This window comes from Narcine bancroftii, chromosome 3, assembly GCF_036971445.1.
Source record: "Narcine bancroftii isolate sNarBan1 chromosome 3, sNarBan1.hap1, whole genome shotgun sequence".
Classification (NCBI taxonomy): domain Eukaryota; kingdom Metazoa; phylum Chordata; class Chondrichthyes; order Torpediniformes; family Narcinidae; genus Narcine; species Narcine bancroftii.
This window is the reverse complement of record NC_091471.1, coordinates 61,015,715-61,042,111: the sequence shown is the minus strand read 5'-3', so window position 1 is coordinate 61,042,111 and position 26,397 is coordinate 61,015,715. Positions and strand designations below refer to the sequence as shown.

At 40.5% G+C, this 26,397-nt stretch overlaps 1 protein-coding gene across 1 annotated transcript in view; it reads left to right on the top strand.

Moving 5' to 3' along the window:
* nol6 (nucleolar protein 6 (RNA-associated)) overlaps nucleotides 1-26,397 on the top strand; it is a 160,800-nt gene that overhangs the window by 123,944 nt on the left and 10,459 nt on the right. Inside the window, exons 19-23 of the mRNA XM_069924127.1 lie at nucleotides 784-947; nucleotides 3,528-3,680; nucleotides 5,000-5,097; nucleotides 15,141-15,265; nucleotides 16,003-16,092. Coding sequence (XP_069780228.1) covers nucleotides 784-947; nucleotides 3,528-3,680; nucleotides 5,000-5,097; nucleotides 15,141-15,265; nucleotides 16,003-16,092 — 630 coding nt within the window. The remainder of the gene's footprint in view (nucleotides 1-783; nucleotides 948-3,527; nucleotides 3,681-4,999; nucleotides 5,098-15,140; nucleotides 15,266-16,002; nucleotides 16,093-26,397) is intronic.

Here is a 26,397-nt window from a genome sequence, read left to right as displayed (position 1 = left end):
TGAAATCTCTCCATGACGTTGTTTCTACCTCAGATGTTTCTGTTCCCATATCAGACATGCCCATTATCAAAAATAATCACCATTATTTGCAGCTTCTCCTTCATAGCCCCCAAGGTCTGGAATTCCCTTCCTTAATCTTTCCATTATTCCTCTTTCCTGCTTTCAGATGCATGCACGAATACTTTTTTTTTACTGAAGATTTTGTCTGCCTGCCTCAATATATCCTTTAATGCAGCCATTCTCAATGGGGGCCCTATGACCCCCTTGGGGATACAGCACATTTAAGCAAAAGTTTTGTTTTCTTTTGATCTGAGGTAAAGCTTTTTTATGTCTTTACATAGTTGGTAGGAGAGAAGTACAGAAGAAACAAAAACTTTGACTGCTTCACAGGGAAGGGGGCCCAGAAATGTTGAGCAGAGTCTTAGGGGACCATAGCCAAAAAAAAAGGTGGAAAATGGGTATTTTAGTGCATTGAAATCTTCTTCAGTTAATAACAGTAAAGCATGCTACTTTACTGCACATGCACATTGTTGTTTTAAGTGTTTTGAAGGTTGTTGAATGTTAAATAGTTGTATAAATGTAATTTTGCAATTGCTTCCATGTGTAATTCATTACTCTGGAAGATGTACTTTAAGCCTCTTGTTCAAATGTGTTCATGTGAGGTGATTCTTGGAATTCAAAATGTTTAGTGGTGTATATTAAATAGCTATAGGTTTTTTAAAGATTAGATCTGCGATCATTTCCTTTCACAAGATGTTTAAAGTTGTTCCTGATCCTACCTAGGATGGTTATGTTTTCCGAGTGCAAGTTGCATATCATAGAGAACCTCAGATTCTTAAGGAGATCCACACACCAGAGGGTATGCTGAAATATCGGGATACTGAAGAGTCCTTCCAGCTGGAATGGGAAACCCTGCATCTTCCTTACCTAACAAGCACATTACATGGGTAAGCAAGATCTGCAAGAATAATTGAAATGCATCGCTGATCATAATCTATTTATCTAAAAGTTATTTGGTATATTAAGCAACAATATACACTTTGGAAGCAGCTGGGATCTTCTACAGACTGGGACTTTTTCAAATGACAGTTTAAGGGTCATACCAATAACAGTTGGATGTGGTATCTGGAATTCTCTAGCCCAAAGACCCATGAAGGCATATTTGAGGAATATAGGGAGAGGGAGCAGGAATTGTGGCCAAAATTAGTTCAACTGCAGTTACATTGAATGGCAGAGTAGGCTTTAAGAGCCAATTAATCTGTTCCTGTGTTTTAAAAAAAAAATTCCAATATGATTTACTTTTTGAAAAGTGAATTTGGCTTTCTGCAGTCTATTATATGTGCTAAAATTTTACAAACCTGGCAACATTTTTGTATATCTCTGCACCCTCTCCAGTGCAATTGTATCTTTCCTCTCAGGAGGTGACCAGACTATTACTCAAGTTGTTCCCCAAGTAGCATAATCTTCCTGCTCTGAATGTATGTCTTGGCTAAAGGAAAGTATCCCATATTTCTTAACCATGTTTGCAAACTTTTTTTTTTAAAAAGAATCTGCACATTATTCTAGGACCCTCAGTTCTTACACATCATGTGTATCCTCCGATTTATTATCTATCTCAAATATGTTTCAGACTCTTCATTCTGTTTGCTGTGGACCACATCAAAAGTACCTTCCTTGTTCCTCTGTAAAGAAAGACATTCCACCAAGTTGATCATTGTGCCTTTATAAATCCATTTGGACTGCCCCTCAATAATTTGTCCCTTTGAATTGATTCCAATACTTTGTTCACCACTGATATTGAGACTAATAATGGCTTATAATTCGTTTATCGCTTGGATTTTTCAAACCAGTCGTATATCATAGCAATTCTTTAATTGTCTCACACAGCTCTTGTTATCTGGAAAGCTATAAAGTTTCTAGTTTCTCTGTACTTGCTTCACGTGCTTATTTAATTTAGTCCTGCTAATTTATTTATTTTCAAATTAATATCTACTGCTTATGCTGTAATTCCAGTGTGATTGATTCCATCCAAAATCATACACTGATTTGTCTTAACTGCAAGATTGATATTATCCTCTTTTGTGGAGACATTTTGAAATTCTCATTAAATGACATAAGGCAATCCTTTGTGTCCATATGGTCCCTAATAGGCCCAACTCTGCTTAATTTTCTCTGTTTACTCTTCACGTATTTACAAAACACTGTTGAGTTTTCCTTGATTTTTGGTACAGGAAGAAAGGTCTGTAAGAGAGACGAAATAGTTTCCTTGGAGTTGAAAAGTATGATCGGTGTCCTTATTCAGCCATGTAATATCCTTAGGGGACCAATGGGATAGATGTATGTTTTCAGTAGTGGGATAGTAACTACAAGGAGAATATCATTTCAGGCTGAGATGAGTGGAAATTTCTTCTCACAGAAGGTAGAACAGAGTTGAGAAAAAAAAATACTGTACATCAGCCATGATTCATATGGTAGACTTAATGGGCTGAATGGCTTAATTCTGCTCCTTATCATATGATAGTGAAATCTCTGAAATATTCTGCCCCAGCTAGTGGTGGAAGCTAAATCATTAAAGTATTTAAAGCAGAGATGAATAAATATTTGACATTCTGAGGAATAGAAGTTGGTGAAGAAATGGCCCAAAATTGGAGATAATAGCTGCCATGATTATATTTAATGATTGGGCAGGCTTAAAGGATATAATGACTTACTCCTGCTGTTTTCTGTGCAAGTCTCCTGCAGATTGTTGATTTAAAAGATTTGCTTTTATCTCGTATATACAGGTATGCGCAGCTTAACGTCCACGATACGGTCTGTGACTCTGAGCGTTATGTGAACACCATATTACTGTATATACTTAGCAAAACTATATGGGATACTGAACTTATTTGTTTAATTTTTTTTCAATTTTTAAACTTTTACATAAACACTTCCTTAGCCGATATCTCACACAATTTAACAAAGAGGATCAGGATCATCCACATCACTGTTCTCAACTTCCTCACCGTGTTCCACTGGAAGAGTTTCCGGTCGAATAACCTCCATTGATGAACTGTCACTCTGTAATGCCTGAAGGACATGGCTGAGGCTTTCCTTGGGGAGGTGTTGGCTTCTTCAGGAATACGTCCAGTGTTATTTGATTTTTCTTTTCTTCATAAATTTCTTTATATCCAGCAAACACTGCATGAACATTCCTCTCGATCAATGAAAAGCATTCAGTGTTTGGGTCCATCTTCAGCAAGCTGTTAAGGTCTGCAAAGCATTTGGCTGACCTCTGAACAGTGAACCTCTTCTGCACCTGCTCTTCTCCTTCTACAGTTTCCTTGGCTATTCTTCAGTTCCGGTTGCGTCTGCTACGTCCCGTTCGCACATTCTCCTATCGGGATTTCTGACTGAACTCCATTATGGCGACGGATGTATTTGCGGTTGGACTTTGCCTGATCAGACGTTAAGCAGTACACACCTGTATTAAAAAAGATCTTGATTGTTCAAGTATTGAAATTCTGACCGTAATGGGTTCTCCACAGGCTTCAACAGCAACATTCTGCATACAGTGGAACATGTCGACTTGCAAAGCGGTGGATCAGTGCTCATTTACTTAGTGACGACATTGGCGAGGAGTGTATCGATCTTCTTGTAGCCTACCTCTTCACCCAGCCTGCACCTTATTCTGCACTTGCGTAAGAATGCACTTTTATTTCATTTGTGAACTCTGCACGGGGAATATTGTCCTTCTCAAGTTTAATTTCTGCACAGCTGACCTTTGTACAATGAGTGGATTCATCAGCACTTTTAACTATTTGATGATATTTTCGTTGTTAAATCTGCCACAGTCATTGTTGCCATTTGATCCCGTGGACGGAAACAATTGGTTAAAAGTTCTGAGTGTTATTTATCTCTTGTCGTTAATTATATTAGTAAAATTTGATAGTAATTTTAATTTATGAAAAAAAAATCATTGTCCTGAAGTGAATTTGTCCAGTTCTATTATGGTGGATTATGCAGAAATCTTGAGTGATGGATAAACTGTAACAGATAGGGGTAGAGAAATGACAGATGGTGTTTAATCCGGACAAGTGTGAGATGTTGCACTTCTTGAGGTAAAAATTAAGGAGAATGTATGGGACCAGGTCCATAGATCATTGAAAGTGGTGATGCAAGCAGATAGGGTGGTTAAAAAGACCTATGGTGTGCTTAGCTTCATTGGGTGGGGCATTAAGCATGAAAGTATGGAAGTCGTATTGCAACTATACAAGATTTGGGCAGGCTGCACTTGGAGTACCATTTACAATTCTGGTTGGTCCATTGCAGGAAAGACTTGAAGGCTTTGGAAAGGGTATGGAAGAGATTAATCAGGATGTTTGTTGTCTGGTTTAGAGGGTATGAATTATGGGAAGAAATTGGACAAACTTAAGTTTTTAAAAAAAAAAAAGACGTACAGCACAGGTAACAGGCCATTACGGCCCACAAGCCCATGCCACCCCATTAGCTTATGTCCCCAGTAGGCTTTGAATGGTGGGAGGAAACCAGAGCCCCTGGAGAAAACCCACACACACGCTGGGAGAACATACATACTCTTTACCTGGAATATAGTAGGCTGAGGGGAGACCTGATTAAAATTATGAGGGGCATTGATAGGACGGACAGGCAGAATCTTTTCCTCAGGGCAAAAATGTCACACATTAGAGGACATGCATTTAAGGGGGTTGGGGTGAATTTAAGGGAGATGTACAGAACAAATATTTTACACAGTGTGGTGGGTGCCTGGAACGGGCTTCCAGGAGTTGTGGTGGGAGTATTTAAGAGGCTTCTAGAAAGAGACTTGACTACGATGTGATAGAGGGATATCAATCAAGTGCAAGCAGCAGAGTTTTATTTGATGTGGACATTGTGTTTGGAACAGACAGATGGGCCAAAGGGCCTGTTCCTGTGCGAGACTATTCTATGCTTTATTTATCTAACTTTTAACTTTTTTTTTGCTTTGACTTGTACATTTTAGCTCACCACAAACAGGCTTTCTTCGATTTTTGTATTTATTATCAACATTTGATTGGAAGAATAACCCAGTGATTGTGAATCTGAATGGTGAGATAAAAGGTGAGGTTTTGTGATGTAGACATTGATAATCTTGCTGTTTTACAGTTATTGCTGATAAAGCTGATCAGGTAAGGTAATTAATTTTACAGCAGAAGATCGTAATTATAATTTTAAAAAGTTGACTAGATTTGAGTAAATGTGTAATCGTGACATTCTGTAATTTGTTGCTTCATTAGGTTAAAAACAGAATAATGGTATCTTGAAATTCATAGCATGTCCTGCTCCTATCAGCTGCTGCTTAAGTTATGTGAGGCTATATTTTGCCTAACAAAAATCTTGATATTGGTTGCATTTTGAGAGTGTGGTTTTTGGTGCAGTCGTTTACTATGAAAATGCATCAATGAAATAAGTTCAGAATTGATGCTTTAATTTCATATTTCTTTACAAATTATAAGGAAGACATTTAGTCTTTTGAGTTTCTACCATAGACATCCCTTTGAAGGAAGAAATTCCTGCCTCTGTTTTAAGTGAATCCCCTGTTACTTTGTACTCAAGTTCCCTTGTTTGAGACTCTCCCACATGTGGAAATATAGAACATTACAGCACAGTCCAGGCTCTTTGGCTCATGATGTTGTGCCTTCTCAGCAATCTAAACCTTCCCTACCTCATCCCCATAACCCTTTATTTTTTGTGCACTCATATGCCTGTCTAGGAGTTTTTTTTTAAATGCCGCTATGTATCAACCTCCACCGCCACTCCGGCAATGCCTTCCAGGCATCAACTACTCTTGTTTTTTAAAAAAAACCAACCCAACTTATCCCTGATGTCTTCCCAAAACGTTCCTCCCTCCACCTTATGCAGATCTCCTCTGGTATTTGCTACTGTTGCCCTGGGGAAAAGATGCTCGCTGTCTACCCTATCTGTGCCTCTCATAATCTAGTCATCTGTCATCCTTTTTCCTTTTTTATTTTTTAAATTTTCATTCAACATGAAGTTGCAAAAGCAGAGAAATATTATAGATATACACGATAAAATACCGAAACTGAACTACATGTTGATAAACTAAGAAGGAAGAATCAACACATTATCATAATTATCAAATTCTCCACTATTGTTTATAACTACAAAATTACTCACTGCACCAATCCTTAAAAGAAAAGTAGGACATGGAAAAAAGTGGAGAAGAAAAGAGGAAGACCGCCCCCCCAAAAGGAAAAGGAAAAAAAAGAGGTAATTCTCCCATATGATGTGACAAAATCATGTTTTCCAAAAGCATTAATTACATACAGATGAAACATTACGTGATTCATCCAGAGCTTACTTCCTCCCTTAAGGGAAAAATGTCTTGACATAAACATTGCTAGGGATATTGGAAATAATGGTATTGAAAACTGGAGGGGAGAATCATCAAAGGTTAACCCCTGTATTTCTTAAATACGAGTTCTATATTCTTAAAAACATGTTGTAACAATTTGAGATAGTAAGTAATCTTCTCCAGGGGAAGACAACTATGCATTTCTGACTTCTAGCGGGTCAAACTCAGCTGGGAATCAGATTTCCAAGTAATGACCATGCATTTGATATATCTGACCGAACCAGCAAGTTCATTTAAAAAAAAACCTCCTGTCTAAATTGGAATTTTTTGGGACTTACTCAGGCTATAAGGTTAATTGGGATAAAAGTGAAGTTATCCCACTTGCACCACTAAAGCAAGTTTAACAAATTTCAATTGATATTTCAACTCCTCATTTTAGGTTTTATATCTGTTAATTTCCCCAATAAAAACAATTCTGGCACCTGAGGGTATCGAATTCCAGTAAATTGTTCCAGGAGACTCCCCAAATCTTCCCAGAAGGATCTCACCTTGGGGCATGACCAGGTTGAATGAAAAAAAAAAGTCCCTATATCTTGATCACTTTGGAAACATAAATTTGGATAATTCAGATTTCAATTTATTTAATTTCTGCGGAGTAAGATACAGATGATGCAAAAAAATATATATATTGCACTGGCCTATACCTTATATTAATAGTCTTGCTCATGCTGTCCCAACATCGGCCAGACTAGTAAAATGAATCAATTTCTATACTCAAATCTGATTCCCATTTCTCTCTTGATTTATCAACTTTAGGGGCTTCTACCTACATTTCTGAGATAAATTTCTCTGTGATTCCCTTTTGAACCAGAGTCTCTATTTCAGGACATTGTGGTAAGGTCAATGCTGGACCTAATTTATCCCTTAAATAAGATCTTAACTGAAGATGGCAGAAAAGGATGTATTTAAAACTCCAAATTTATTTCTGATTTGTTCAAATGTCATAAATTGTTCCCTGCTCAAAACAATCTTCAATATATTTGATTCCACTTTGAGACCAAGTTTCTAGAATGTTATTATCAATTTGTTAACAGAATTAATTTATTTTGAGTTTGGGGTGTTTTGGGTGAGAGGCCTCCCTTAACACCAATTTGACCATTGAGTTTATCCAAATTGTAATACAGGTATACAATTCTTTATCCGGACTTCTAAAATCCAGAAAGCTCCAAAATCTGGCAATTGGGGAGAGAGATGGCAGCGCAAGTCAGGCAGTCGGGGAGGGGAGACTGGCAGCGTGAGTCAGGCGGGCGAGGGGGGGGAGATCAGCAGCGCGAGTAGGGTGGGCGAGGGGGGGGACAGACAGGCAGTGTGAATCGGGCAGGGGAGGGACCAGTAGCGCGAGCTGGGCAGTCGTGGGGGGGAGACTGGCAGCGCAAGTCGGGCAGTCGGAGGGGGGAGACTGGGAGCGTGAGTCGGGGACCAGCAGTGCGAGTCAGGCAGGCGCGGGTGGGGGAGAGACCAGCAGCGCGAGTTGGGTGGTCGGTGGGGGTGGGGGGGGCCTGGGAGCGTGAGTTGGGCGATCGGGGGGGGGAGACCGGCAGCGTGAGTCGGGCAGTTGAGGGGGGAGGGGCCAGCAGCACGAGTCGGGGATGGGCCAGCAGCGCAAGTTGGAGGGTGGAGGGAGATGGCAGCGGGATTGGAAGGGGGTGGGGGTGGATACGGCAGCACAATTCGGGTGAGTTTAAATCTGGCTTTCCGAAATTCAGAACACACTGTCCCCCAAGGGTTCTGGATAAGGGATCCTGTACCTGTATATTCATTTTTATACAATTGACCCTTCTGATCAAAGTAATTGGAAGAGTTATCCATTTATATAAATCATCGTCAATTTTCCGAAGCAATGGAAGGTAATTCCATTTATATAAATTCTGTAAGTTAATATCTATCTTAATATCTAAATATTTTATCTTATTAAGTGGCCACTGAAATTGAGAGTCTCTTTTAACATGATCATAATTCCTATCCGGAAGTGGCATAACTTCATTTTCATTCCACTTAACTTTATAGCCCAAGAAATTCCAGAAAAATTCCAATTTAGACAGCAATTTATTTTAATGAACTTCCTGGGTCTGTCAGATGTATTACAACATCGTCAGGAAATAGATTTATGTACTTCCTGGTTTACCCTGAAGCTTTTAATGTCTGGATCTTGGTGGATAGATTCTGCTAACAGTTTGATAGCCAGGATGAAAAGGGCTGGATCTGGACAATGGGAACCCTGAGATTTGACCATTAGTGATTTGTTTAGCTATAGGCTCATAATATTGAGCATTAATCCAATTAATAGATATCTCTCCTAGTCCAAATTTTCCCAGAACTTTAAATAGTCCCATTCCAGTCTATCAAAAGCTTTCTCCACATCTAGGGCCAGAGCAACACTCAATTCATCTCTCGTTTGTGCCAGATGGATAATACTGAGCGTAGTCTGCTCACATTTTCTGCAGACTGACTCTTCTGTACAAAACCCGTCTGTTCTAAATTTATTAATTTAGGAAAATATACTTCCAATTTATTTGCCAGAACTTTAGCAATGATCTTATAGTCCATATTCAATAATGATGTGGGCCTATAAGATGACTGTTTCAATGGGTCACTCTCTTTTTTGGGAATCACTATTATAATTGCTACTGAGAATTACTCCGGGAGCGTATGGGTTGTCACTATGTGATCTAGTACCTCCATAAATAGAGGTATCAATAAATCTTTATAAAATTCTTTTGGGATCCTGTCTTCCTTAGGGATTTATAGACTTGCAAGGATAACAATGCTTCCATTATGTCAACTTGATTAAAGAGAGCATTTAAACCCTCTTGTTCTTCTAAATTCAAATTTGGAAGGTCCAATTGTGATAGGAAACTATTTTATTCAAATCCCCCACTGATTGAGATTCATACAAGTTCATATAAAATTGTTTAAAAGCTTCATTTAGTCCTTTAGTTTACAGGAAATCTTGTCCGTGTTTGACTTGATTGCATTTATTATTCTTGAGGCTTGCTCTGATTTCAACGACAAGGAGAGGACCTTGTGGTTTCTTTTCCCCTAGCTCAGGGGTTCCCAACCTGGGGTACATGTACCCCCAGTGGTACTTTTCAGGGGGTACATTGGATCATGCTTCTTTTAATCCTTAATTTTTAGGGGTACATGGGAACCTATAAAAATGCCCAAGGGGTACAGAGGAACAAAAAGTTTGGGAACCCCTGCCCTGGCTCATAGTACCTTTTGCTTAGATTTTGTTATCATTTTTTCCATTCTATACATATGTATTGTGTTGTACTTGAGCTCTTTACTCATTAGCCTTTTATGTTTTTCCATAGACCCTCTTTGTTGAAGGTTCTCTTCTAAAATTGTGATCTCCTTTTCCAATTCGTCCACCTTCCTTGTATATTCTTTATTAATCCTCGAGGCATAATTAATAATTTGGCCCCTTAAATGTGCCTTTAACGTGTCCCAAAAGTAAAAATTTGTCCGCATTTGAGTCAAAGTTGGTCTCACAGAACATATTAATTTGATTCTGAATAAAATTTAAAAAATCTGGCCTTTTCAACAGCAAAGTATTTAAAGCACCATCTGTGAACAGTTTCTTGCTTATCTGGCATATACAAGAGGTGAATGGTCTGATAAAAGTCTCACTTTGAATTCGATTCCTATGATCCTACTCTGCAGTTGAGCTGAAGCCACAGGTGCTTCCTTTGGAACTAAGAGTGAGAAAAGTTTAAAGTTGCAGCCAAGATATCACTGACATTCCTTCAGTCCTTTTAATCTCTTCCCACCACCCCCCCCCCCAACCCAATTTAAAACTATTTTGTTTTCTCTCATTTCCAGTTTTGATAAAGAATGTTCAACCTGAAGCAATTCTCCTTTCACAAGTTGTGGTTTGTTCTGCAGTTTCTTAATCCTACAGCACAGAAAGAGGCCCAACAGCCATGTCTGTGCTGACTTTCATATCCATCTCTGCTGATACCATTTACTAACTCTTAAGTCCATAGCCTTCTTTATTAGCCATTCAAGTACTCATTTGAATATTCCTTAAGAGACTGGATGGTGGCTAATTTTTAAAATGTTAAATTTAGACATAAAGCACAGTAACCAGACCATTTTGGCCCACGAGTCTGGGCTACTCAATTTACACCCCATTAACCTACATCCCTGGTATGTTTTTGAATGGTGATTGAAAACTGGATCCCCCGGAGAAAAACCGTGCAGACACAGAGAGTGTACAAAATCTTTACAGGGAGTGCCCTGAACCAGTCCTGATCGCTGGCACTGTAAAGACGTTGCACTAACTGCTAAGCCAACCATGCTGCCCTTGTTTTGCTTTTATTTAAGAAGGGCTGCAGAGAAAAGATAGGGAACTACAGGCTAGTGAGCCTAACATTAATGGTGGAAAAGTTACTGGAGGGGATTCTGAGAGGCAGGATCTGCATTGGGAATAGCATGGACTGATATGAGGGGTAATTTGGTCTTTTTGCATAAATTATATCTTGTGCTTTTTTGAAGAGGCGACGAAGATCAATGAACTTCAGAGAGGCCTTTGACAAGGTCCCACATGCTAGTCTCATCTGCAAGGTTACATTACTTTGGATCCAGAGTGAGATGACAAGTTGGATTCAAAAATAGCTTGGTGAAAATTGTCAGATAATAGTAGTGAACTGTTGTTTTTCAGATTGAAGGCCAGTGACCAACAGGGATTACTGCTGGGCCCACTGCTTATTATCTATATTAATGATTTGGTTGACAAAGTAGTTAACATGATTAATAAGTTGCAGACACAGCACCAAATTTAGTGGTATTGTGGAGAGTGAAGAAGGTTATGATCACAACAGGATCTAAATCATCTGGGAAAATGTGCCAAGAAATGGTGGGTAGAATTTAGCACAGATAAGAGCAAGGAGATGCATTTTGGTAGGTTAAACCAGGGCAGGACTTGAATAGTAAATGGCAAGGCTCTGGAGAGTTGTTGTTGGGGTGCAGGTGGAAGATTCCTGAAAATATCAATACCAGTAGACAGTGGTGAAAAAGACTTTTGCACACTTTCATCTATCAGAGAACTGAGTAGAAGAGTTGGAACATCATATTGCCGCTGTACAAGATATTGCTAAGACCATACTTGGAGTATTGTGTGCTGTTCTGGTTGCCCAGCTTTGTGAAAAATTTTGTTAACTTGAAAGGTCGCAGAAAAGACTCACAAGGATGTTCCTGGCACTGCAGGGCTTGAGTTGTAAGAAGAGGCTAAGTGGGCTCGGAATTCTCTCTTGGAGTATAGGAGACTGAGGGATAACCTTTCAGAAATGTATAAAATTATGACATAAGATGAATGGTGACGGTCTTTTTCTCAGGGTAGGGGAGTCTATACTGCAAAGGCATGGATTTCAAGTAAGGTTGGGGGGGGGATGTTTAAAGCTGTTCTTAATTTTGGGTCCGAGGGGCAACTTTTTCCACACAGGGTGATAGGTACATGGGATGAGCAGAGGAAGCTGTTGTAATGGAAGATTTAAACCGTGTTTTTTTTAACTTTTGCAACCTTTGCTTCTGCAAGGCTGAGAACCTGCTTGTTTTTTAGAATCACCAGACATAAGCTAAATTCCACCGAGGGGCCAGAGATGCTGTTATCTGACGAAAGGACATCTGTGTAGCAAGAACATTTGATCTTTCTGCTTGTTTTGGTCACAGACTGTCAAAGGCCTAGCCTTGATGCAAAATAAACCATTATATTCAAAGTGATTAGCTGAAAATTACGTTATTCGATAGAAGCCTAGCATGCTAGCTTGCTCGCTTATCTTTCTTACTGTGCTGGGAATAGGTGCTTGGGTAAGCAGTTTTTGGGTAATATAAGCCATGGTCCCACTGTTGAAGTTTGAGACTCTCTGAGAGGGGGCAACATCTCTCAGCAAGAAGAAGAACTTTTAGAGTCCAGCTAACGTCCCGGTCGGAGGAGGTGGAGAAGCTGCTACCAGTGCCCCGACAACCAACTACAAGTGTGCGGTCGTTGCCTTGCTTCGGCATTTGGGACCAGTCCAGGCATTGATGAGTATAATTGGGAAGGGCTAGCATATTGTAGTTTGAAATCAGCTTTTGAATTTGTAATAAACATTTGTATAAACTGAACTGTTGTTCAATTGCCTTATATGTCTCATCCTGGCTGAGACATATAAGGCAATTGAACGACTGAAAAGTGGCAAAGCAGCAGGTATGGATGGAATCCCCCCAGAGGTCTGGAAGGCTGGCGGCAAAACTCTGCATGTCAAACTGCATGAGTTTTTTAAGCTTTGTTGGGACCAAGGAAAACTGCCTCAGGACCTTCGAGATGCCATCATCATCACCCTGTACAAAAACAAAGGCGAGGAATCAGACTGCTCAAACTACAGGGGAATCACGCTGCTCTCCATTGCAGGCAAAATCTTCGTTAGGATTCTCCTAAATAGAATAATACCTAGTGTCGCCGAGAATATTCTCCCAGAATCACAGTGCGGCTTTCGCGCAAACAGAGGAACTACTGACATGGTCTTTGCCCTCAGACAGCTCCAAGAAAAGTGCAGAGAACAAAACAAAGGACTCTACATCACCTTTGTTGACCTCACCAAAGCCTTTGACACCGTGAGCAGGAAAGGGCTTTGGCAAATACTAGAGCGCATCGGATGCCCCCCAAAGTTCCTCAACATGGTTATCCAACTGCATGAAAACCAACAAGGTCGGGTCAGGTACAGCAATGAGCTCTCTGAACCCTTCTCCATTAACAATGGCGTGAAGCAAGGCTGTATTCTCGCACCAACCCTCTCTTCAATCTTCTTCAGCATGATGCTGAACCAAGCCATGAAAGACCTCAACAATGAAGACGCTGTTTACATCCGGTACTGCACGGATGGCAGTCTCTTCAATCTGAGGCGCCTGCAAGCTCACACCAAGACACAAGAGAAACTTGTCCGTGAACTACTCTTTGCAGACGATGCCGCTTTAGTTGCCCATTCAGAGCCAGCTCTTCAGCGCTTGACGTCCTGTTTTGCGGAAACTGCCAAAATGTTTGGCCTGGAAGTCAGCCTGAAGAAAACGGAGGTCCTCCATCAGCCAGCTCCCCACCATGACTACCAGCCCCCCCACATCTCCATCGGGCACACAGAGCTCAAAACGGTCAACCAGTTTACCTATCTCAGCTGCACCATTTCATCAGATGCAAGGATCGACAACGAGATAGACAACAGACTCGCCAAGGCAAATGGCGCCTTTGGAAGACTACACAAAAGAGTCTGGAAAAACAACCAACTGAAAAACCTCACAAAGATAAGCGTATACAGAGCCGTTGTCATACCCACACTCCTGCTCTGCTCCTAATCATGGGTCCTCTACCAGCATCACCTACGGCTCCTAGAACGCTTCCACCAGCGTTGTGTCCGCTCCATCCTCAACATTCATTGGAGCGCCTTCATCCCTAACATCGAAGTACTCGAGATGGCAGAGGCCGACAGCATCGAGTCCACGCTGCTGAAGATCCAGCTGCGCTGGGTGGGTCACGTCTCCAGAATGGAGGACCATCGCCTTCCCAAGATCGTGTTATATGGCGAGCTCTCCACTGTCCACCGTGACAGAGGTGCACCAAAGAATAGGTACAAGGACTGCCTAAAGAAATCTCTTGGTGCCTGCCACATTGACCACCGCCAGTGGGCTGATATCGCCTCAAACCGTACATCTTGGCGCCTCACACTTCGGCGGGCAGCAACCTCCTTTGAAGAAGACCGCAGAGCCCACCTCACTGACAAAAGACAAAGGAGGAAAAACCCAACACCCAACCCCAACCAACCAATTTTCCCCTGCAACCGCTGCAACCGTGTCTGCCTGTCCCGCATCGGACTTGTCAGCCACAAACGAGCCTGCAGCTGACGTGGATATTTACCCCCTCCATAAATCTTTGTCCGCGAAGCCAAGCCAAAGAGAAAAGAGAAACTGAACTGCTCTCGGTGTGTGTGTCTATTTTCTCTTGATAGCTCAAACACTAAACGAACAAAGTGAGAGGTACAAGTTTACCCAGGACAGCTGTAGAGGGGGGTACAGTTAAAATATCTAAAAGATTTTCAGGCAGGTACCTGGATAGCAAAGGTTCAGAGAAATACTGGCCGAGTTCAGCCAAATGGGATGAGCTCAAATGTACAATTTGGTTGGGATTGAGCTCTTGGGCTGATGAGCTTCTTTCTGTGCACTGACTCTAAACGTCCTAACCCTAACCACTTGGGCAGTGAGTAACAACCAGCCGTTAGACCTGAAACATTCTGCCCCAGGCAGCATTTTGTTGAATCTCCTCTGCAGCCACTCCAGTGCAGTCATAGCTGTCCTATATGTTGCAGTACACAAATGAAAGTGCCTATAAAACATCCAGAGTCTATTTTCTTATACCATTTCTGCAATCCAGACATTAATTTCATTTTTTTCCGTACACATCTCAAACTGCAGTAGATGTAATCTTCAGACATTTCTTGATTTCACAGAATTTTCATGCACCTATGAGTTGCAAAGGTTCTGATCAAAATGGCAAAGTAATGACTAGAGATTTGTTGGATGAGACATTTGTGCAATTCTTCTCAAGAAAGAGAATTGAATGAGCAGGATCCAACAGTTAAACTCCCTTGTTACTTCTATTTTTTTTGGAAGTATTTTTTTTGGAAGTATGTCGGGGAGGTGGATTTGCCTACAACGCATTGTGTTGTGGGAAGTGACACCATCTTTGGTACGTGTTTTATAGATGCTGAATATGCTGAGATTAAAAACGACTTTAGTGCCACACGGGCGCAGCTTCCAGTTATGTTTATCGCTACCCCCAATGACAGAAAAACTTCTATCTGGACCAAAAGACGGCCATCAGCACCGGTGAGTATCAATTTTCTTTGAATTGCAGTTTTGATGCCAACAGTTAAAGGCATGAACCTGACAGACAAAGGTAATTGGTGATCTAGCATCTTCTGCTCTCAAGTCCCAGTAGTTACGTTGGATTGCAGGATTTGCGAGGAATTGAATTTTCTTTTAAATATGCATGGAAATATAAAGCTGGTTACAGCAACTGTTGCATTTAACAGTTGAATTTTCCTTGGAGAAGGAAAACAATTTGCTCTGTCACACCTTTAATATAAATCCGGTAATACTCCATTGGTCAATACTGAAAATGCAAGAAAAACTCAGATCAAATCTTCAATCAAGGCCAAAGCCTTGATTGTATTAAACTGAGAAAATTGAGCAACTGGATGGAGATGAGCAACAAATGTGAGCATTGAAATGCTGAAAATAAATTTAAGGAAATATTCTCCTGTTCTTCAGCATGTGTTGGTGTTGATGAAGTAGTGCCTGCTCCTTTCAATTTCTTCCTTCTCTTGAATCAATACTTTTGTTTTTAACCCATTGTTTTGTGGCTTTGCTGAAAAGGAGAATTTGAGGTGATTTACACAAGGTTAAGATTTCCACCAGAGTGAAACATCCCTGATTTTGGTAAACCTAATATTTGAATGTGCGTTCCTGTGCATGAAGAATTGTTCAAGGAATAGGCAAATGAATGTGGGGCCTTTTAAAAAAAATTTGATCAAAGCCAAACGATAATTATGTGCACTTTTCAGATTCTTCAACGATTGATAGAGCTAGCAAGCCAATCATTGCAAATACTTGAAAGACAGCTGTTGGATCCTTCTGGTAACCATGATCTTAAGGTAACACTTGGATATTGCAAATATTATGTCGCATCTGCCATCTCTTGAGTTTCTTTGGAGTTCTATTATTTGTTGCATGCAATGTTTATAATGTTACGCAAGTCTTCTAAATTACTAAGCATTGTAAAATCTGTCATTTAACAAGTTTTTAAAAAAGTTGAATTAATTCTTTCACCATGTAGTTTTAAAAAAAAAATCATAATTCTTCCAACAAATAATGTTACAATTTGCCACTGATGAGTGCAATCAAGCTTTAATGCTGACCCATGATCAGAACTAATATACGACTTGTTTCTCTGCCTTGACATCCAATTAACATAATGCAGAGTGGATTAGTAGCTGGAAGTTCTGGGCATTGCATCTCAAGATTCAAAGTTCAACTTATTGTCAGAGAAATAAAACAATGTCATATTTCAAGAAATTTCTTTATGCCTGCTGCAAGGCAGACAGATTCGCCACCGGCAGTAATTGCCTAAGCGCCTCTTTCAGACTTACAGTCAAAGAGAGAGAGAAGCAAGTATCCATAGATTCACTTCCAGTGCTTCTGCAGACCCCAGAGCCACACAGAGTCCAGTGCATCTGTCAGGTTGCTTCATGTTGTTGGGATGTCAGGAGATTAAACTTTTATCTGAAATTACCTAAGAAATAATTGTATAATAATTGTATAATCAGTGTCCTCCTATTGATTATTTTAAAATAATGAAAACCAATGACTTGGAAAAAATAGGATTATATAGTTCCTTTTCCAGTCTATGGGAGCATGGCCACTAGCCTGACCTGGTCCACCATTGAAATATTGATGAGTTTAAACTGCCCTCCTGTATAAAAAATATGAATTTAATTTAGAAATGATACAATGGTAACTGACAAAGCAGGACGCAAGTATGAACAAACATAGTTTGCTTGGATTGTTTTCTCTGGTTTCAGAGGTTGAGGAGTAACCCAATGAATGTTGATAAAATTGAGACATGTAGATGTAGCAGATGGTCTTCTTCCCATGGAGGGAATAACAAGAGGTTGAGGACGTGGGTATAAGGAGAGGCGTTTAAACGTGATATATACACACAGACAGACAAACACACGCACAGACACACGCGCAGACACACGCGCAGACACACGCGCAGACACACGCGCAGACACACGCGCAGACACACGCGCAGACACACGCACAGACACACGCACAGACACACGCACAGACACACGCACAGACACACGCACAGACACACGCACAGACACACGCACAGACACACGCGCAGACACACGCGCAGACACACGCGCAGACACACGCGCAGACACACGCACAGACACACGCACAGACACACGCACAGACACACGCACAGACACACGCACAGACACACGCACAGACACACGCACAGACACACGCACAGACACACGCACAGACACACGCACAGACACACGCACAGACACACGCACAGACACACGCACAGACACACGCACAGACACACGCACAGACACACGCACAGACACACGCAGGCGGGCGCAGGCCCCCCCCCGGGCGCAGGCCCCCCCCGCGCGCAGGCCCCCCCCCACAATGATGACAGATGCAGGAATAGTCAGGGAATAGAGGGATATGGACTTTAAAAAGACAGATGGCATTAATTAGATTGGCATTATGGTTGGCACAGACTTGGTGGGCAGTGACCTGTACTTGTGCAGTACTGTTCGATGTTTATGTCTTTTCATTGTAATTTATTTCCTTCACCCGAAGTCACTGGTGGAGACATATAAAACTAGTGTGTTTGTCTTCACCTGATCAATGGAAGATGATCAATTGTGTTAAGCTCTGTAGCTTTTTGTTCAGATTCAGAAAACTAGGCATCAGCATATTTATTCCATTTATTATTAATGTTTAACTGTCTAAGCATCCATAAAAGTAATGCACATTAGCCCTGGGTTGCAAACCTCTTATATCCTGAATGAGGATCAGTGTAGATGTTGTCTCAAAGGCATAAACTGATTACCTAACCAAGTAAGAATGTCATGCTACATAATTTTGTCAATGGTTATACTCTTGTTAGATGCAGCATAAGCTGATTTATAGTCATCAAGATGTTTGAATGGATTGTCAAACATTTAACATCCTTTTGAAATGATACTGTTAAGAATCATGGCTTGTCCCCAAGTTGCAGGTCTATTTTGTGGTAGTGTATTATTTTCTGTGTTGCAACCATCTCTTGAGATTGGCTTATTATCTTTTTAGCAGAGATTATACAATTTATAAAAAAAAAAATCTTTTCCAAGATCATTCCCAAACTTTGGGATATAGGTCTCAGCCCTCTCCCACCCCCCTCCCTGCATCTGGATCTTAGACTTCCTGTTCAGTGGATCCCAACTGCTCCATGATCACATCAACACTGATGCTCACAGGGATGTGTACTTAGTCCCCTACTGTAATCCTTTTACGTATGCACAACTGTACAGCTAAATACTCTTCCAATTCTCTTTTCAAATTTGCTGACATCACAGGAAGGAGCCTAAAAGTCTAGTGACATGGTGTCAAGTTAGCAACCTCTCACTCAATGTCAGTAAGACAAAGGAGATAATCATTGACTTTAGGAAAGTGGGCAGAGTTCACACCCCTGTCCACATCAATAATGCTGAAGTTGAAAGAGTAGATAACTTAAAGTTCTTAGGAATAAAATTTCCAATAACTGGACCTGGGGCAAGCACATTGCCTAATGGTAAGAAAGCACACCAGTGCCTCTACTTTCTTAGAAGACTAAGAAGTTCAGCATGTTCCTCCTTGTCCCTCAACAACTTCTACAGGTGAACCATTAAGAGCATACTTGCTGGATTGCACTGCTCAAGATCGGAAGAAACTACAGAAGGTAGTGAATGTAACTCAAACATAAAGCAAACCTTCCTCCCCTCCATGGATTCCATCTGCATCTCCTGCTGCCTAGGAAAGGAAGTCAACATACTGAAAGACCCAATTTGTTCTCGACAGGCTTAAAGACAGTTTCAGGATCATGAATGAATCCCATAACAGTTCAATTATGCTGCCTTTGCTTGAATCTAATTGATCTTCCTTTTCAATGTAATCCTACATTGTGGTCTTTACACAGCTGCATGCAATGTTAGAAATAATCTGTTTGATGATGACTCTTACTGAACAAGGTAGTTTATGACAAACTTAAGCTCAATATATAGTTCAATTTCTTTCTGTAATTTGCATGTCTGCTTTTACAGTCACCTTAGTTTCATGGGAGATTTTTATGGGAGATTGAGACCTCATGAGTTTTGGGCTTTAGAGGACGATATGAGATATGGAGACTCATGAGTTTAGAATTGAGTGATGATGATGGGAACAGACTCCACAAGTTTAGAGATAAGCACAGGAGGCAGGCTCCAGAATTGCAAAATTTAGAAATTCTTAAATCATTCTTAAAATGATTCTTAAAATAAATGAGCCTTTATTTTCTTCCTTGTTTCACTAGCCTGACACAAAGAGCAGCATTTTGCCTACTACAATAATTAACTTTTAATGAACAAAAATTATCAAAATACATGTTTGTACCTTGTTTCAAAGAAAGCTTTCAAGTACCATGTAAAGGATGTGCCATATATCTCCTGTCTGCAATCCATCGTTGATTCTACTTCTGCAAAAATCGCAATTCCTTTTCCACTCCAATCAAAGTCTTGGACTTATGCTGTTTAATTATGGTGACCCAGTCAACGCTGATCTTCTGCCAGGAATTTAACACGAGTTGGAAAGGATTTGTGCCTTGTGAGACTATGATGGGTCTTTTAAATTCAAATCCATTTGAATTAATGATGACTTCACCCAGAAGTGCTTGCCTGCTTTTGGAGAACTTTGTATTACTGCCTTGAATCACTCTTCATCTGCATGCTTAATCAATTGAATTTAATGGTGATTTAAAATTTTTAAAAATATTTTTCACACTGTGAACCATATCAATCAAAATACATACAAACATTTCCCTCTTAAATATACACAGTGGCATTTTCTCCCCTTTTTTCCCCCCTATCTTCCCTCCCCCCTTCCCACCCCCCACCAAACCCATTAAACGTTCAACATGTACAATACAATAAAACCATTAAACAATGTCATCACACAATGAAAATAAACAAGAGAATTGTGTCATCTACTTTTATACACTGGATCCAGTCATTTTGTCTTCTTATCATTTTAGTGGGTGGAGGTCCAAGGCAAGCCCTTTCCGTTATGTTCCATGTACGGTTCCCAAATTTTTTCAAATAATGTGACTTTATTTTTTACATTATATGTTATTTTTTTCCAACGGAATACATTTATTCATTTCCATGTACCATTGCTGTACTCTCAGGCTCTCTTCTGATTTCCAAGTTGACATTATACATTTTTTTGCTACAACTAAGGCTATCATAATAAATCTTTTTTGCGCTTCATCCAGTTTGAGGCCTAATTCTTATATTACTTAGAAGAAAGATCTCTGGATTTTTTGGTATGTTGCTTTTTGTGATTTTATTTAATACCTGATTTAGATCTTCCCAAAACTTTTTCATTTTCTCACATGCCCAAATTGCATGCGAAAACATCTATTTGATAATGTTGGATCCTATTTTTTTTAACCTTCGTAACCAATTATACTATATCATGTGTAACCTTGTGTTTATTATATTCTTCATAGTTCCAGAACATAACTTTTCCCATATTTCATTTTTTATCTTTATGTTTAAATCTTTTTCCTACTTTTATTTGGATTTATAGCTTATTTCATCATTTTCCTTCTCTTACAGCTTGATGTACATGTTTGTTATAAATCTTTTTATTATCATTGTATCTGTAATCACATATTCAAAGCTGCTTCCTTCTGGTAATCTCAGTCTGCTTCCCAATTTATCCTTTAAGTAGGCTTTCAGTTGATGGTATGCAAACATTGTATCATGAGTTATTCCATATATGTACTTAATTTGTTCAAATGTTAATAAATTATTTCCCAAAAAACAATTTTCTATTCTTTTAATTCCTTTTCTCTCCCATTCTCTAAAGGAAAGGTTATCTATTGTAAAAGGGATTAGTTGATTTTTGCGTCAATAATAATTTTGGTAGTTGGTAATTTATTTTTTCCCTTTCTAAGTGAATCTTCTTCGATATATTGAGTAAATGATGCAGTACTGGTGAGCTTTTATATTGCACCAGCTTTTCATCCCACTTATAAAGTATATGTTCCGGTATCTTCTCCCCTATTTTATCTAGCTCCAAGTCCAATCTGGTTTTTCCCTTATCTGATAAAAATCTGATAACTACCTTAATTGTGCTGCTCTATAATTATTTTTAAAGTTTGGTAACTGCAAACCACCTTGTTTGTACCATTCTGTTAATTTATCTAACACTATCCTCTGTTCCCCCCCTTTCCATAACAATTTCATTATTCACTTTAGTTCATTGAAGAATTTCTCTGTTAATGGAATTGGTAACGATTGAAATAGGTATTGTATCCTTGGGAAGACATTCATTTTAATGCAATTTCCCCTCCCTATCAATGTTAGTGGCAATTCTTTCCAATGTTCTAAGTCTTTCCGTAATTTCTTCATTAATGGCTGATAATTTAATTTGTACAGGTGGGTTAAATTATTACCTAATCTAATACATAGTTATCGGATTGCTTATGTTTGCCATTTAAATGGTAATTCTTTTTTAAATTCTGTGTAATCCGCATTATTCATTGGCATCGCTTCACTTTTATTTGCGTTGATCTTCTACCCTGATATTTCTCCACATTCCTTCAATTTCTTATGTAGTTCTTTTATTGATATTTCTGCTTCTGTTCAGTATACTATGATGTCATCTGCAAATAAACTGATTTTACATTCCTTCTCCTTTATTTTTATTCCTTTTATTTTAATTTATGTTCTTATCAGTTCTGCCAGTGGTTCTATTGCTAAAGTGAACAGTGAGGGAGATAATGGACATCCCTGCCTAGTTCATCTACTTAATTTAAATTGGTTCGAAACATATCCATTTACGTTCACCTTCACCAATGGTCCATTATATAATGTTTTAATCCAATTAATATATTTTTCTGGTAGGTTGAACCTCTAATACTTTGAATAAATAATTCCATTTTACCCTGTCAAACGCTTTTTCTGCGTCTAAAGCAACAGCCACTGTTGGCATCTTATTTCCTTGAACTGCATGAATTAAATTAATAAATTTACAGACATTATCCACTGTTCGTCTTTTCTTAATAAATCCAGTTTGATCTTGTTTTACTATTTTTGGTACACAGTCGGCCAATCTGTTTGCTAATAATTTTGCTTTTATTTTATAATCTGAATTAAGTAGAGATATTGGTCTATATGATGCTGGTGTTAGTGGATCCTTCCCTGTCATTGCATGAACTTGGCAAGTTTTGTGTTTCTTCTATCTGCTTCATTACTTCCAGGAGAGGAGGAATTAATAACTCTTTAAATGTTTTATAGAATTCTATTGGGAATCCATCATCTCCAAGCGTTTTATTGTTCGGCAGCTTTTTTAATATATCCTGTATTTCCTCTATTTCACATGGTTTTATCAACTTTTTTTGCTCCTCTTCTTGCAATTTCGGCAGTTCAATTTTAGCTAAAAACTCATCTATTTTGTCTTCTTTCCCCTCGTTCTCAGTTTGGTATAATTGTTCATAAAATTCCTTAAAGTTCTCATTAATTTCTATTGGATTATATGTAATTTATTTGTCCTTTTTCCTTGATGCCAATACAGTTCTTTTAGCTTATTCTGTTTGAAGTTGCCAGGCTAATATTTTGTGTGTTTTTTCTGCTAGCTCATAATACTTTTGCTTTATTTTCATTATGTTCTTCTCCACCTTATACTTTTGTAATATTTCGTGTTTTATTTTTTTGTCCGCCAATTCTCTTTTTGTTATGTCTTCCCTTGTTGCTAATTCTTTTTATGTACTTACTATTTCCCTTTCCAACTGTTCTATTTCCCGATTGTAGTCCTTTATCATCTTAGTTACATAACTTATTATCTGCCCTCTAATGAAGGCTTTCATTGCATCCCATAATATAAATTTGTCTTTCACTGATTCTGTATTTATTTCAAAGTACATTTTAATTTGGCGTTCAATAAATTTTCTAAATTCCTGTCTTTTAAATAGCATGGAGTTTAATCTCCATCTATATGTTCTTGGTGGGATGTCCTCCAGTTCTATTGCTAATAACAGGGGTGAGTGATCTGATAGCAATCTAGCTTTATATTCAGTTTTCCTAATTCTCCCTTGAATATGGGCCGACAACAAAAACATATCAGTCCTTGAGTATGTTTTATGCCTACTTGAATAATATGAGTATTCCTTCTCCCTTGGGTGCTGCCTCCTCCATAAGTTTTATTTCCTGCATTGATTTAACCATAAATTTGGCCACTTTATTCTTTTTGCTAGTCTTTTGTCCAGTTTTATCCAACATTGGGTCCAAATTAAGGTTAAAATCAATATCTTTGGCTTGGCTTCGCGGTCGAAGATTTATGGAGGAGTATGTCCACGTCTGCTGCAGGCTTGTTGGTGACTGACAAGTCCGATGTGGGACAGGCAGGCACGGTTGCAGCGGTTACAAGGGAAAATTGGTTGGTTGGGGTTGGATGTTGGGTTTTTCCTCGTTTGTCTTTTGTCAGTAAGGTGGGCTCTGCGGTCTTCTTCAAAGGAGGTTGCTGCCCGCTGAACTATGAGGCGCCAAGATGCATGGTTGGAGGTGATATCAGCCCACTGGCCTGTCAATGTGGCAGGCACCAAGAGATTTCTTTAGGCAGTCCTTGTACCTCTTCTTTGGTGCACCTCTGTCTTGGTGGCCAGTGGAGAGCTCGCCATATAACACGATCTTGGGAAGGTGATGGTCCTCCATTCTGGAGACGTGACCAACCCAGCGCCGTTGGGTCTTCAGCAGCATGGATTTGATGCTTGCGGACTCTGCCAGCTCAAGTACTTCGCTGTTGGTGATGAAGTCATTCCAATGAATGTTGAGGATGGAGCGGAGACAGCGCTGATGGAAGCGTTCTAGGAGCTGTAAGTGATGCCGGTAGAGGACCCATGATTCGGAGCTGAATAGGAGCGTGGTATGACAACGGCTCTGTACACGCTAATCTTTGTGTGTTTCTTCAGGTGGTTGTTTTTTCAGACACTTTTGTGTAGTCTTCCAAAGGCGCTATTTGCCTTGGCGAGTCTGTTGTCTATCTCTTTGTCAATCCTTGCATTAGATGAAATGGTGCAGCCGAGGTAGGTAAACTGGTTGACCGTTTTGAGTTCTGAGTGCCTGATGGAGATGTGGGGGGGTGGCTGGTAGTCATGGTGGGGAGCTGGCTGATGGAGGTCCTCAGTTATCTTCAGGCTGACTTCCAGGCCAAACATTTTGGCAGTTTTCGCAAAACAGGACGTCATGCGCTGGAGAGCTGGCTCTGAATGGGCAACTAAAGCGGCATCGTCTGCAAAGAGTAGTTCACGGACAAGTTGCTCTTTGTGTCTTGGTGTGAGCTTGCAGGCGCCTCAGATTGAAGAGACTGCCATCCGTGCATTAAACAGCGTCTTCATTGTTGAGGTCTTTCATGGCTTGTTTCAGCATCATGCTGAAGAAGATAGTAAAGAGGGTTGGTGTGAGGACGCAGCCTTGCTTCACGCCGTTGTCAATGGAGAAGGGATCGGAGAGCTCATTGCTGTATCTGACCCGACCTTGTTGGTTTTCGTGCAGTTGGATAACCATGTTGAGGAACTTAGGGGGGCATCCGAGGCGTTCTAGTATTTGCCAAAGCCCTTTCCTGCTCACGGTGTCAAAGGCTTTGGTGAGGTCAACAAAGGTGATGTAGAGTCCTTTGTTTTGTTCTCTGCATTTTTCTTGGAGCTGTCTGAGGGTAAAGAGCATGTCAGTAGTTCCTCTGTTTGCACGAAAGCCACACTGTGATTCTGGTAGGACATTTTCGGCAACACTAGGCATTAGTCTATTAAGGAGAATCCTAGCAAAGATTTTGCCTGCAATGGAGAGCAGCGTGATTCCCCTGTAGTTTGAGCAGTCTGATTTCTTGCCTTTGTTTTTGTACAGGGTGATGATGATGGCATCACGAAGGTCCTGAAGCAGCTTTCCTTGGTCCCAGCAGAGCATGAAAAACTCATGCAGTTTGGTATTCAGAGCTTTGCCGCCAGCCTTCCAGACCTCTGGGGGGATTCCATCCATACCTGCTGCTTTGCTACTTTTCAGTTGTTCAATTGCCTTATATGTCTCTTCCCGGGTAAGGACCTCATCCAGCTCTAGACTCAAGGGTTGTTGAGGGAGATGGAGCAGGGCGGATTCTTGGACTGAGCGGTTGGCACTGAAAAGAGATTCGAAGTGTTCTGACCATTGATTGAGGATGGAGATCTTGTCGCTGAGGAGAACTTCGCCGTCTGAGCTGCGCAGAGGGCTTTGGACTTGGGGTGAGAGGCCGTACACCGCCTTTAGTGTCTCATAAAAACTCCTGAAGTCGCCAATGTCGGCGCTAAGCTGGGTTCGTTTGGCGAGGCTAGTCCACCACTCATTTTGGATCTCCCGGAGTTCGCACTGAAGATGGCTGCATGTGAGACGGAAGGCTCATTTTTTTCTCTGGCCAGGACGGCTTTGCAAGGTGAGCCTGGTGGGCAGATCGCTTTTTTGCCAGCAGCTCCTGGATTTCCTGGTTGTTTTCGTCGAACCAGTCCTTGTTTTTCCTGGAAGAGAAGCCCAGTACCTCTCCAGTGGATTGCAGTATGGCCGTTTTCAGCTGATCCCAGAGGGTTTCAGGAGACGTGTCTGTGAGGCAGTTTGCATCCTCGAGCTTTGCTTGGAGGTTTGCCTGGAAGTTTCCTCTCACTACGTCTGACTGCAAGTTTCCAACATTGAACCTCTTTCTGGGGGCTCCACTGTTCTTGAACTTTGGCTTGAAGTGAAGGTTGAGCTTACAGCGAACAAGCCGGTGGTCAGTGTGGCATTCCGAGCTGGGCATGACCCTGGTGTGGAGGACATCTCGTTTGTCTCTTCCTTGCACCAGAACGTAGTCCAGGAGGTGCCAGTGTTTGGATCGGGGATGCATCCAGGTAGTCTTCAGGCTGTCTCTCTGCTGGAAAAGGGTGTTAGTAATGACAAGCCGCTGTTCTGCGCAGAGTTCCAACAGGAGGCGCCCATTGTCATTGCACTTGCCGACTCCATGCTTGCCAAGGATTCCTGGCCAGGTTTCTGAGTCTTTGCCGACGCGAGCATTGAAGTCGCCAAGGATGACAACCTTGTCGGCTGTAGGGGTGCGTTGGATGAGGTTGCGCAGATCAGTGTAGAACTTGTCCTTTTCTG